This window comes from Eschrichtius robustus, chromosome 4 (genome assembly GCF_028021215.1).
Source record: "Eschrichtius robustus isolate mEscRob2 chromosome 4, mEscRob2.pri, whole genome shotgun sequence".
NCBI lineage: Eukaryota > Metazoa > Chordata > Mammalia > Artiodactyla > Eschrichtiidae > Eschrichtius > Eschrichtius robustus.
Window position 1 is genome coordinate 86,299,849 of NC_090827.1, and position 14,303 is coordinate 86,314,151.

The 14,303-nt window shown below is 40.5% G+C and overlaps 1 protein-coding gene across 14 annotated transcripts in view; it reads right to left on the reverse strand.

Moving 5' to 3' along the window:
* Nucleotides 1-14,303, reverse strand: part of LIMCH1 (LIM and calponin homology domains 1) — a 343,507-nt gene that overhangs the window by 81,601 nt on the left and 247,603 nt on the right. For 8 of the 14 annotated variants that reach the window (XM_068543036.1, XM_068543033.1, XM_068543034.1 and 5 more), the window contains exons 7-8: nucleotides 11,335-11,530; nucleotides 4,685-4,937 (exon numbers count right to left, since the gene is read on the reverse strand). In XM_068543036.1, coding sequence (XP_068399137.1) covers nucleotides 4,685-4,937; nucleotides 11,335-11,530 — 449 coding nt within the window. Of the gene's footprint in view, nucleotides 1-3,365; nucleotides 3,633-4,684; nucleotides 4,938-11,334; nucleotides 11,531-11,900; nucleotides 12,058-14,303 lie in introns of those variants that run through there. The other 6 variants (XM_068543041.1, XM_068543039.1, XM_068543040.1 and 3 more) reach the window with 2 other exon arrangements.

Here is a 14,303-nt window from a genome sequence, read left to right on the forward strand (position 1 = left end):
CAAAAAAAAAAAAAAAAAAAACCAAACTGTAAAAGTACAGCCTTACTCTTGTCTACATGCCTCCTTCCTTGCCTATGCCTCATCCTCTACCCATCTCTGCAAGCACAGACTTTCCCAGCTAAAAAAATGGGCCTCAAGAAATATCTGGGGCCTCTTATTGGGTTCCAAGATGTGGTGGCCAGAATTCATCTGGATTGCAAAGATAGGAGACTGAGGTTACAATGCCTTAAGAGACATCAGCATATTTAAATGTTTTATATTCTTATTTTCCAGACACCAAGAATCCTTTTCTTCTTCATGATACGCATTTCATTCCAGTTAAGCTACTTTCTGCCACATTAAAAGCAGGATCCCAAATGTGGATAAACTTAGAATAACTGTCAACTCTGCTGTGGGCTGCAAAAAGTAAGTGACAAAGACACAGACAGGCCAGGCTAGCGGCATGGTATGTATAAAACTTTTATGAGAGAGCTAGCAGCTGAAAAATCTATCTAACAAATGAATTCTGGGTGTTTGGAGCAGCTGTGTTGTGTTGCTATTGGGAACATTCTCTGGGAATATGCATGATTTTCCTGAACTCCGTTTTAAATGCTAAGTCAGTAGCTCTAAGGTGTGACATTAACTGACATTTGCAGACATTAACTGACTTGCAAACTTCTGCTTAATAGAGCTAACTTGGATAAAATATGTAAAACTTAAGGCAGATAACAGGAGCAAAAATTACCACAAAAATATACTACTCATCAATTAGAATTACATTTGTAAACTAACCGTGATTCTAGGTTTGTACACAGAATGGGAGCTGTCATAAAAGATTGTACTGTTTTATCAGAAAATAAACCTCCCAGTTACTGAAGAGGCACAGTATACTCGTGGAATCCCCAGCCTTTGCCCACTCTTTTCTCTTCTCTACGTCATCGTGATTCCTGGGTGTGCTGAGTTCTCTTAAAGTATCTGCCCATTTGTCTCCCCTTGCTCTTTTGGATACTCTAAAGATGATATGGAGTTTCCTTAAAAAAATTAAAAACAGAACTATCGTGTGATCCAGCAATCCCACTTCTGGGTATATATCCAAAAGAAATGAAACCAGGATCCCAAAGTGATCTTAGCACTCCCATCTCATTGCATCATTATGCAAAATAGCCAAGATGTAGAAACAACCTAAATGTCTATCAAGGGATGAATGGATAAGGGTAATGTTGTATATACATACAAAGGAATATTATTCAGCCTTAAAAAAGAAGTAAATTCTGTAATATGTGACAACAGGGATAAATCTTGAGGACATTAAGCTAAGTGAAATAAGCCAGTCACAGAAAGAAAAATACTGCATGATTCCACTTATATGAAGTAGCTAAAGTTGTGAAATACGTAGAATCAAAGAGGGGCATGGTGGCTGCCAGGGGCTGAGGGAGGATGAAATAGGGATTGCTGATCAACAGGCATAAAGTTTCAGTTAAGCAGGATGAGTAAATTCTAGAGATTTGGTGTATGATATTGTATCCGTAGTTAACAACACTGTATTGTACAGTTAAAGATTTGTTCAGAGTGTAGATCTCATGCCAAGTGTTCTTACCACAATACAATATTTTTTTTAAAAGGAAAAAATAAATGGCAAAGGATATGAGGGAATTTATAGAAGAAGAAACCCAAGTAGCCAATAAACATGGTATAATAGTCAACAGCATTAGTATTCGTGGAAAAATCAATTTTTTAAAATGAGATTTAAAAAATCAAGCAGATTGGCAATTTGTAAAGATAACAAGAAAAAAATACATCATAAAGATGATAGTGTCTTTGGTAAATTTTAGTTAAAGACTTCACAGATGTGATAAAAAATGAAGGTATGTGTGTCAAGGGTATTAAGATTAAAGGTTTTTTATAAATTCATACTCTTATCTGTATCACCTATTACCTATTTCCACTGTGCCCTAGACTTGAAGACAGAAGCAGGAAAAATCTGAAAAACGGTAAGGGGATATATTTCATTTTTGTATTCTCAGCATCTAGCCTGGTCTTTGATATAAGTAGAAGCTCAAATGATGTTGAAAAAGCATGTGTCTCACAAGGTCTCTGAACCAAAATTTAAAGAATATCTGGATTTATTTCTCTTTTTAAGATTCTATGACATTACCCTTCATTATTTCAGAAACCCAGAGTTGCTTGTAACATTAGCACAGTTTTATGTTAGAGTTTTCTAGAAGCCCATACATGTTTAGGACAGACAAGCCTGTCTGTGGGACACCACAGACAGAAAGAATTACATCCTTGATGTTTTATCAGTACAAAGCTACTCTAGGATTAAATCCATATAAGTCAGTACTGGAACTTTCACTGAAGACCTAGACCACAGCAATAATCACACACGGAGTTGTATGGAGGAATGGAAGACATTCCATTAAATGTGTGTGAGGCAGCTGTGGTACCATGGTCAGAACATCTGAATCTGGCCACCAGGTCAGTGGTAACCAGCTCTGAGACGGTCAAGTAACTTACTTTCACTGATCCTCAGTTTACTCTGCTTGAAAATGGGTATATCACCTACCTTTTAGGATTAAATGGAACAGCAAGTGGCAAAGGAATTTCAATTGTCAAACTGTTATGAATTTCAATTTGTCAAATAAATTTTGGTCTCACTATTATTTGTTGGTATCTTTGTGGCTATTATATAAGAAAAATTAATCAGCTTCCCCAAACACTACACAAAACTGTAGAACTATAGTTCTCTGTGACTTCAATTGCTAAAGGTCTCTATCTCACATGTAATATGAGGCCACCAGGACTGTATACTAGTGCCTTTGTTACAATTAAGAGAAGTAATTACTCCATTCTTTGTTTTTGAATCAACGAGCTTTAGAAAATGAGTCAAATAAACCTAATCTTACTTCCTACTCCCTTGGGACAAAGAAAGTAAGTGGATTTTTGTCAGCTAGCCACTCTTTCTAAAGAGAGTGTTCCCCGTTCCAAAGAACTATTTTCTAGTGATGTGTAAAGTAAGATAAGAGCCATTTAGGGGTAGTGTGAAAATTAACAAGCCATAAACAATTGAAAAATAAGATGTTATTGCTAGATAAATCCTGCAGCCCACAAATGACTGACCACACATACTTGACCAGGACAAGGTCTACTCAAGCAGCACAAAGCTCCCTCTTCACCTCCATTTAAAATAACCAAAAACTCAGCAGAGACAGGCCTGAAGACAAAGACTATTAGCTATTTCTGTTTGCTGCAAGTAGGAAATAATGATGCAACGGATAAAGCAGGAAGTGGGAAAACAAGATGGAAACTCCATCACACCAGACAGATTCCAAACCTCCAGGCATGCACAAAGCCAGCCAGGCCAGTCCTTGGCCCGCAAAGCTAACCTGGCAAAGCGCTGTGCTGCTGGCATGACCTTGATTCCAGCTTGCTCTAGCCTTCTGCGCTTTCGGATTTCAGCAGCTTCTTCCTCTTCAGACTTGGGAGCTGGTGCCACCGCAGCCCCCTCTGGAGAAGGCTGCTCCTTCCCACTGCCAGTGGGTAATTCTAACCCACCACCAGGAGGCTTCCCACCAGGGTCCATTTGGCTGACGGGGTCCTCTTCACAAGGAGACCCCACTTCACTGCCCTCTTCCTCTATTGTTTCAGGATAGCTAGTGAGTTGGACAACAGAATTGACCAAACTAACAGACTAGGCTGGGGAGCAGATCCCATGTCATCTCCTGGTCATTCTGATATTACTTCCACTTAAAAAAAAATCATAGCATGCAATATGATCCTGGTAATGTGAACAAAATTAAATGCAGCCATTTTTTAATTAATACAATGCATCATAATCTCGACATTGATTAAGAGCTATTTCAAAATTGATATTGAAAGGCAAAAACCTTTTGTTCTAGAAAGGTAAAATTCACGTTTTGTTCAATAATTAAAACTTTTAATGTTTATTCAATGGGAAATCATAGATAATAAAGGTGGGCCATAAGGAATAACCATGCAACGATCAGGGTGGTTTTGCTGAAAGGGATTAGACGAGACTGTAAGTTTCTTTTATTGGACTATACGGTTCTTGAAGGCAGGGACTCTATCTTAGCTACCACTGGGTCCCCAAAGCCTAAAAGATAGTACCTAGCATGTAGTAGAAGCTCACTAGATGCATACTTGCTGAATAAATGAATGAATAAATACAAAAACATAATCAGAGATTAGGGGAAAGACCGCTTGTTTCTCTCAAGAGATGAGAAGTCCAATGCTTCTTCCATTTCATTATGACTGTTTCTACATGTGACTCAAGCATGTTCATTCAATCCTTCAATAACGCTTGAGCTCATATCTAGATAAACTTACATCTAGATAAAAGGTCTTACTGCACCTGATCTAACAGGAGTGGGAGTCAGACAGTCTCCACAGAAGGCCATGGATGACAGATGTTCTCAACGTCCTGTCGATAGAGCTAGTTTCAAAACTCTGCTCGTTAGACCAGTATTGGTTGAATACCTACTGTGTGCCAGGCACACCTAGAACAGGTGCCTTCACGAAGCTTATATTCTATCATGACGATCCCTCTCTCTAAGATCTGTCCGGCCCACCTCCATCTGTAATCTTACATCAAAGTTCTAAAATGGCTCTTAGAGCTCATTCTTGTCCTGGGGCCATAATTCCTGTACCACAAGCCAGGATGGGAGCAGCGCGGTCCAGGTCTTACCTGAAGGGCCTCTCCCCACCCAGGGGGGAGGTGGCAGTACTCCAGCTCTTCCGATATTCCTCTCGCTCTGCTTTCTTCTTTCTTAGAGGCGCGGGGACGTAGGCTGTCTGGTTGCTTTTGTTGGGGAGGTACTGGTTAAAAGGCACTGCTGATTTTGGCTCACCGTGGGAAGTCCGCCTCGCAGACATGTCATCCTTCTTCACATCTGGCAGCTTCCGATGGGGCAAGTCGGATTCAGAGTCGCTTCCTCTCCCTGGGAAGAGAGGATAGGTGCTGAGAAAGTGTGCTGGGCTAGCAATAAAGTTCCCAATGGCAAGTATGCAGTATGGGGGATGTGGTTACATCTGTGGGTTCCGGGGATTACTTCCTTAAATTATTCACTTAAGAAATCTAAAGTATCAGTCGAAATTAATCTACTCTGGGAAAAGCTCTCCATTCTAATCAGGAAAAAAAAAGTCAAATTAAAAAAAAAAAAAAGAAGAAAGCTTAGCTGTATCTGAGAGTTACAATTAACAACACATTTGCAATAGAACTATACGCCTGCTCAGATTCTGCAACTCTCAAAAGAAGAAACATAAATTTACCAGTGGAGTTTTTACTCAGCACCTGTTGTTGCATGTCTTACACTGCGCTAGATATTCTGACAAATAAGAATTATGAAGGATTTATAATCCTTTGTCTTTGAGGTACCTTTAACCAACTCATGAAACACCTGGAGAATATTAGTTATAATCAAGGAGCACAGACATATAAGAACTATAGGAATTCAGAAAAATGATCAGTATGGATTATACCAAGGGTTTGCCTTCCAGGAAATAGCTTGAGTTATAATAAGTGCATATTCCTCTACCTTGGAGCCCTTCCTGGTACCCATAGCTGGAGGCAATCTTTGCTTCCTATGAACACTATGGCCCGAAGATCTATTTCTCTTCTGACACATTATGCTTTCTACCTTGTATTTTGAAAATAAGGGCTTTATATCCATCACAGTACTTACCACAGTATCTTTGCCCACAGTGGGTATCCGCAAATGATCAGATGAATCAATGAATTAGTTTGGCTTAAACAGTGTTTTACACAACACAAAGGAATTCGATGTTACCAACATCAGTCTTTTGTTGGTCGATAGCCCCCATAATTATATTGTATCCTTGTTCCCTGAGTCTCATCTCACCAGATTTCTAAGATCCATTAGAGTGAAATTGTCATGAAAACACACACTACTGTGACAGGCAGCCGCCATCTGAATGCTGGTTGAAAACTCTTAATCACTGAGAGCATTATGAAAAGGTTCTTCAACTCCACTGATAGCAAAGAGAAACTGACCTCTTTACCCTTGTGAAAAGAACCTTATACTAAGAGTCCAGCGATGTGGCAGCCTAGCAGAGTGGGTAGTGCAGGGGGTTAAGTCAGATCCACTTCATTTTGAGCTCTGGCACTCGTTAGTTTTGTTACTTTGTCATTTGTCACTTCACCACTCCAAGCCTCAGTTTCCCAATCTATAAAGTGAGGATGATAATATCACCTACTTCATAGTGCTGCTGGGAGGATCAGATACATGTAAAACTCTTGGGTACAGTACTTGGCCCCGAGTAAGTGCTTAACAAACACTGACTACTCTTTATGCCGTAATAGTTCCGGATCTGCCACTGATGACCTGTGGGCTCCCTAGGCTTGCCTCTAACACACTTGCCTGTCCTTCTTCTGTAAAAATAGGAATGAAATGACTTGCCCTGGAGATAAAATGATTTAATGGCTTTTAAAAAATGGTGAAAGTTAAAGCATTGACTATAAACAAGTTGTTCATTGCTGCAGATGAAATATTCAGTTTATGAATTATTCATGCCACTTGCTTTCAGCCTCCCTTCTGAAGTTTTGACCATTTCATTACTTGTTGGTTTTTGATTCATAACTTAGCTCCCTTCTCACCCTGTCTTTTATCAAGTCTATCTGTCTCAGTGTCATAATAAAATATTTAGAGCCCCCTGCGAATGCTTTATAACAAACACTAATACTACCTTAACTTGCTAAGCACTTGGATTTGTTTCCCTATTTGATATTATTCCCATTTTACAGTGGTGGAAACAGAGGCCCAGAGAGACCCAAAGAGCCCTTTCTCCATGGCTGGTAAGTAACAGCTCGAGACTCCAGTTTCTGTTCTCCAGATTCCAGCCCAAGAAAGACCCCTAGTTGCTGGAAGGGAGAGAAGCATAGCCCTGGGGAAAGGAAGGATCAGACTTTGAGAAAAGGATGTCGTCATCATGATGTGCACTGTTGCAGTTTCCTAACTTTGGGCACAAGTAGAGAATAAATAGTTCCCTCCTCTGCAACACACTTCTCTTGGAAAAATGTCCTTTGCTTAAAGCATCCTGACTAGGGGAAGAACTGTATTTTGCTGAATAAATGAATGAAAGAAAATGATTCTTCAATCAACTATGAAGGCTTAACATGTATTAGAACTGTCTCGTTTCCCTCCGTTCTAAAATCCTATAATCTATGAAACTTATTTTGGTATGGTACAATATCTAAAAACATATTATCCATAATATACTGAGAGAGAGTCTCAAAATAGGTTGTTTAACACATAAACAGATAACCTTTTTTTTTTTTTTCCCCAATTACTCTTTGATGAATGTCTTCAACTTCAAGGCACTTCAAGAAAAGTTAATTTGGGCTTCCCTGGTGGCGCAGTGGTTGAGAATCTGCCTGCCAATGCAGGGGACACGGGTTCGAGTCCTGGTCTGGGAAGATCCCACATGCCACGGAGCAACTAAGCCCGTGAGCCACAACTACTGAGCCTGCGCGTCTGGAGTCTGTGCTCCACAACAAGAGAGGCCGCGATAGTGAGAGGCCCGTGCACCACAATGAAGAGTGGCCCCCGCTTACCACAACTAGAGAAAGCCCTCGCACAGAAACGAAGACCCAACACAGCGAAAAATAAATTAATTAATTAATTAATTTTTTTAAAAAAGAAAGAAAAGTACCAAACATTTACTTAAAAAAAAAGAAAAGTTAATTTGCAAATGCCCTGAGGCAGAGTGGCTCAGTTGAAAGAAGCATAACCTTCTGGACTTAGAGACCAGGGTCTAATTTCAGCTCCATCATCTACTAGCTGTGTGACTGGGAAATTTAAGCCCTCTGTACCTCAGGGTCCTCACTGGAAATAAGGAGGTGATAATACAACTCTCGTAGGTTGTCATGAGGATTACAAGAGATGTAAAGCACCCAGATAGTGGCTGGTGAGGTATACTTTCCGTAAGTGTTAGAACTCCTCTTATCTCAGGCCAAGACTTCAAAAGATTTTGACTTGACTTCATCCTGAAAACATGAAAATGTACTAGGGTGGCATCTCCATCTATGCCCAACATTACACGTGATGATGATGACATCCTTTTATCAAAGTCTGATCCTTCCTTTACACCGGGGCTACATTTCTCTCCCTTCCAGCAACTAGGGGTCTATCTTTTTTTATGTATCTTTACCATACACACCACCAACCCATTGCTTTTTCATCTCCTCTAACACTCTAATTTCTCTCATTCCTTATTTCTCTCCCTTAACTCATCTTTTCTATAAAAGATAAGAATATTTATTTAACAATATGCATTATGTTTATAAAATATGTTCTTAATTTTAAAAGCACCTGAGTGGAAGGTTGTGTATTTCCTGTTCAGGGAAACTTATTAGTGGCCTCAGAAGGCATGCCAGTGAGGGTGAGGGAGGAGCTGGGCACCTATTTAGCAAGACAGATTGGCTGAATTGACCCTGGAGATCCATAGCCTCCTTACCAGGTGGCTCTCGTGTCCAACCCATGGAATCATGGCACCTCTTACGAGTGTGGCTCTTGATCATCCCTACTGAATGGGGTCAGTGGACCTCAGTAATAATAAAATGAAAACTCTCTCTATTGACCCAATATGGAGTTGGAGAATTTCATGGTAAGACTTTCCCTAATTGATTGTGAGTCCTAGGAAATAAGTTTTCAAGAATTAAAATGTTCTTCTAAATTTGGAAGTGTTTATTAGGACTAGCAAACTTCTTGATTATCATCACTTAAAAAATATACCATAGGGCTTCCCTGGTGGCGCAGTGGTTGAGAATCTGCCTGCTAATGCAGGGGACACGGGTTCAAGCCCTGGTCTGGGAAGATCCCACATGCCGCGGAGCAACTAGGCCCGTGAGCCACAACTACTGAGCCTGCGCGTCTGGAGCCTGTGCTCCGCAACAAGAGAGGCCACGATAGTGAGAGGCCCGCACACCGTGATGAAGAGTGGCCCCCACTTGCCGCAACTAGAGGAAGCCCTCGCACAGAAACGAAGACCCAACACAGCCAAGGATAAATAAATAAATAATTTTTTTAAAAAAATGAGTTCTTAAAAAATATATATATATACCATAAACTCTAATGAAATACAACATCTATTTGGATAAAATTATACCACATTTTTTTAAGGCAGATAAAAAAGTGTTGTTGTTTTTCTTTAAAACCTCATTAGGTCTTGATTAGTTTACAAGAACATAAGCCTGAAGGTATCAGGCTGATTGGTGAAATCTGTGTGTTAAGATGCTCTTTCATGGATGGTGTTTTGTGAAGCTCAACTTCATGTTTTTCTTTACATGGGAAAAACTTTTATGAAAAGACTCTGGCTTATCAATCTTAACTGCTGCAAACGAAATTGTGCCTCAGCACATATTAGTACAATATTAGTAATTACCATCTCAAATCCCTTCAAGATGTGGCTCATTATAAACTGAACCCCTCGAAGCTGGTGACAGAATAAATAAAGGATCTGCATTACCAGTTATTAAAAACTAGGATGAGACAATAATAAATTTTTAAAACAATCAAAATAATATGGATGAAATAGTTTGGTTAAAATATGTTTCATAAAAGTAAATCTCCCTTTCAGTTATGTTAAAGCTCAATTAGATCATGCAGTTGGTATTGTAACTTCTAATACTGTGGGTGAGACTTAAGATGTCATGTAAATTTTTAGAAATGTTTTTCAAGCAGTTCACAATGCACCATGGAATTCTTTAGGAGTCACATACGATGTGGCCCTGAGGCTAATCTATTTGTTGGAAAGTTTAAGTACTAAACAAAAGCATTAGTTCAGTCATGCTAGAATTTGAAAAATCTATTAGGCAAACAGAAAGAAGTGTGGGTAAATTAAGCTTTAGGGTATAAGTTTTGGACTCACGCTTCTTGAGGCTAACATCGTTACACTACTTACAGCGATTTAGGGCACTTAAAAACAATGTTAGGGGACTTCCCTGGTAGAGCAGTGGTTAAGAATCCGCCTGCCAATGCAGGGGACACAGGTTCGAGCCCTGGCCCGGGCAGATCCCACATGCTGTGGAGCAACTAAGCCCATGCGCCACAACTACTGAGCCCGTGTGACACAACAAGAGAAGCCACAGCAATGAGAGGCCCACTCGCCGCAACTAGAAGAAGCCTGCGCACAGCAACAAAGACCCAACGCAGCCTAAATAAATAAATAGATAAAAATTACTTAAAAAAAAAACAACAACAGTGTTAGGATGATTACTTAACCTCTCTAAGATTCGTCTGTAAAATATGACTAAGGAATGTTTCACAGTCCTGTGAGAGGGCTAAGTCAGATACTGAGTATCTTGTAATATGTGCTGAGGGTTAAATGAGATACCAGGGGTCGAGTAATGAACTCAGGACCTGGGCATGTTAAATACCCAAGTATTTTGGTAACATAGAATTTTATAGATGAAAGGGATCTTTTAGCTATAAAAGATAATTTTCATCTCAGACAAAAGACTTAAAGTCTCTAGACACATTAGCTTCAGTCAAGCAATACATGAAAAAGAAATAGACACAAATAAAAAAATTCCCCACCAGCCTTAGTGTCTTTCTGCAAGTTTATACATGCAGAGCCAATCTATCTTCCCTTCCTAAAAGCACAAAGGTGCAAGATAAGTAAGGTAAACAGCTCTTGGAAAATATGTGTTAAATTTACATCAGGTTGCATGACCATACATTTTTGTAAAGAAAAATGATCATTCCTTTCAGGTGACATAAAATGCATGGGATTTAAATCAAACCCAGCCTCAGAAGAAACAGGCAGTCTGGGTTGTGTTCTATACATTAATGGCCACCTGCATTGCTCTAGTCAATGGTCAGGTATCAAAAGCATTGCCCAAACTGTGCCAATTACGGTTTCACAATCCCAAGCTTCAGAGCTTTCATAGGTGTGTGCAGTGTGTTTCCAGTTTGCTGGAAGTTGATCTATTTTCACTTACACGGTGTGGTACTCACTCAAACATTTCCCTTCCTCGTACCTGGAGCATATAAACCTTCGGCACACTTTATGAGCTAATGGTCTGCACAGCGTCTTGATTTACTGAGACCCAGGGAGGAACGATGTAACACATTTTCCAGCAGAAGATACGCTCACTGAGGCAGTGTTCAAACCAGCTGCTGGTAAAGCCAACCAAAATTCTAAGGACCACGAAAAACAACATTAAGAGATTATTTTCCCTACCAGTTTAGAGTTACCAGATTCCAGCAAGGTGGATATGGAGTCTACCTTCCTAGGGCCAGTCCCTTGGCCGGTGACAAGGCGGCCCTTGTTAATGTTTGATTCTAAGATGTGCAGTTTATTAAGGCTCCAACCTACCATCACTGCTTCCCCTGAGGACTACATCTGGCGAAGGTGTCTGCCGGGAACGGGAGCCGAAGGAATCCAGGCTATCGAAGGAATCATCTCTGCCGTGTCGAGGGGGAGAGAGGGAGTCGCTGCGCTCAGAATCCCAGCAGTCGATGTAGCCACTGTCTCGAATACTACGTTTAGGGCTCTCAACGTCATCAGTCTCCTGTTCAAGAAGAAAACGAAAGGATTACAGACATTACAGCAACAGACATAGAGGCTACGAATATCAGGAAAATCAGTCTCCAGTGGTCTCCAAAAAAATCCTGCATATAGAATCAATCTGGAAAGGCTACGGCAACCAGTTATCAAATTGATTATCATCTACACAACACTTCATTCTTTAACCCCTCCCTGCTGCAACTTTTTCAATCAGAAAATCACACATATTAAAAAAAAAAAAATCCCCAAGCATCTCGTACTCCACAATGTTGGGAAAAAAAAGTCCAAGGAACTGAGAATAAAAAATCATCAAGTTTGGATTCACAAGAATATAATGACAGATAAAAACAAAAATGAGAAACTAAAACCTTAACCTTGACCCATCTTTCAGGATCCATAACTGCATGTCTGTTCTGGGACCCAGCCCCTAGTTTAGCTGCACAACTGCTTCTGTTTATGCTGTCTGGCTAATGCACACAGCATTTGTTTTTGCAGCAGAATCAGTTCCGTAGAATCCTGGAGCAGCATGCTTCCATCTTCTGCTACCTTGAAGGGAAATTCCTGCTCTGAAAGGGAGCTGTCTTTCAGGGGCAAAAAATTAAAAAAAAAAAAAAAAAAGCAGTGAAAAATATGCAAAATGATTTTCCTGATGCCTCGGAAGAATCCAGGCATGCTCTCGCGCTCGGCCAGCTCTTGGCACTGGGGGAGCTGAAAGCACTTGTGGCTGACCCACATGTTCAGAGCAGTGAGAACAATGGCTGTCTTTGACAGCCTGTGATTATAAATTCTTTCCAGCGCAAGCAGCACATACTAAAACACTGAAACTCCAGCAGAAGAAAGGTCAGTCAAAGCCATCCTCACCCTCGAATTATAATAAAAGCCTTGTTCCTGCCAGTGTCTTAGCATTAATTACAGGAGTCCAAGCTGACGAAAACAGAAATAACTCCGGTCACTCAAAGATAAACCTCAATTTAATCTCTCCCAGACTGTTGCTTAAAATCAGGGCTGTGAATGACATCCACAAAGACTGGAAGGTCCCACTGCAGATTTCCTGGGATGCTCAGGCAGGTCCCCTCCCCATTCCCCATAGAAAAGAAAATATAAATAAATATTCTCCGTGGTAGCAATTTTGGAAACTGTCTACACTGACTAACATGCTCGCCGGAGCCAAAGCCTTTTAGGAAGTGCCTTTGCCAGCTGCTTCTATCAATTATAACCAGATCCTCTGACACACTCCCCAGCAGGGGGCCCTTTGGGGGGACAGAGCGGCTGTAATTCACAAGGCACGCACAGTGGTCTTGCATCAGGAGAAGGAGTGGGAAAAAGGGGAAGGGCAGGGTTGAGGGGGGTACCCTGCTGCAGCCACACCGAGGACCTGATTAGTGCCCCTGAAGAACAGGTTGTCAAACAGCCTGGGTGAGTACAGATGACATGACCCTCCCGAGGAAGGCAGAAATTCCAGTTATGGAAATTAAGGTATTTTAGTTTACTCGTAGGTCAAAATTAACCAGGACTTGTACAAAAGCCAGGCCTGACTAGCAGGAAAAAGAATCCATGACTAACTGAAAAGTATACATCTAAATTGAATATGGTTTTGTATTTAATTTCTTTGGAAATGCAAGTAATTATCTTGGATTATTTATCCACTGAGCATAGGCTAAATGGCTAATGTTATTGAACACTTACTATGTGTCTGGGGCTATGCTTGGTGCTTTCTCTATGCTCTATTCTTTAATCCTCACAACCTGCTCCCCAATGATGGGGTTAGCATTGCCCCTATTTTATAGAGGAGAAAAGAATCAGAGAGGTTGAGTAAATTGACTCAGGTCACACAGTAATCAGCAAAGCTGTGATTCTAACACAGAACTCTGTCTTCAACTACCAAATGGTAAAACCTGACATTGGATGAACTTTGGTATAGTTACAGCTGTCAACATCAGCATCACCTCTCCCAGCGGCTGGACACTTACTGCCTGCTTACTCTGTGGATGACACTAACCTGGATAATGTCCCTTCGCTAAACACTGTTTATGCCTAGATCACCAACCTATATATACATGCTGCAAAAGAGAGATAGTTTAGAGTAGGTTAAAAGCATGGTCTTGGAAGCTCAGCTGACAGTTTAAATCCTGGCTCCACCCTTTGTCAGCTGTCTGACCTTGGGCAAGTTATTTTACCTTGCCCAATTTCAGTTTTCTCATCTGTAAAATGGAGCTAATAATATTTATCTCATAGTATTGCTGGGAAGGTGAAATGTATTACTATACGGAAAGCATTCAGAAAAACGCTTGACGCATAAGTGCTCGAAAAATGTTAGCTGTGTTATAATCACTACTATGTATTCATTTGGCATGTAAATGTCAATATATAAATCATAGAAAATTTATAAATGCAGTTAAGGACATAATCTTATATACACACTGATACTCTTCTATCTCCTTCTCCATTATTATCCCATAACTAGATGCCTTGGGCCCAATTTCCCATCAGGGAGGGCAGACACTCAGGAAGTTGAGCCACTGGTAACATCTAGAAATGACACAATTTTACAAGCTGCTTGGCACAGAATTACAAAACTGGATTTTCAAGAAAATAATATCAGGCAAGTTTCTCCAAACACCCAAATGTCTCCCCGACCCTACCCTACAAACCACAGGAGAACAGAAAGGAAAAAAGAGAAAGTGGACATGCTTCTTGGAGCTTCAGCTGTTTTCTCACAGCCAGTTATGGGAAAGAAAAACAAAAAGGCCGTTCTGTTCATGACTTTGTAGAAAGCC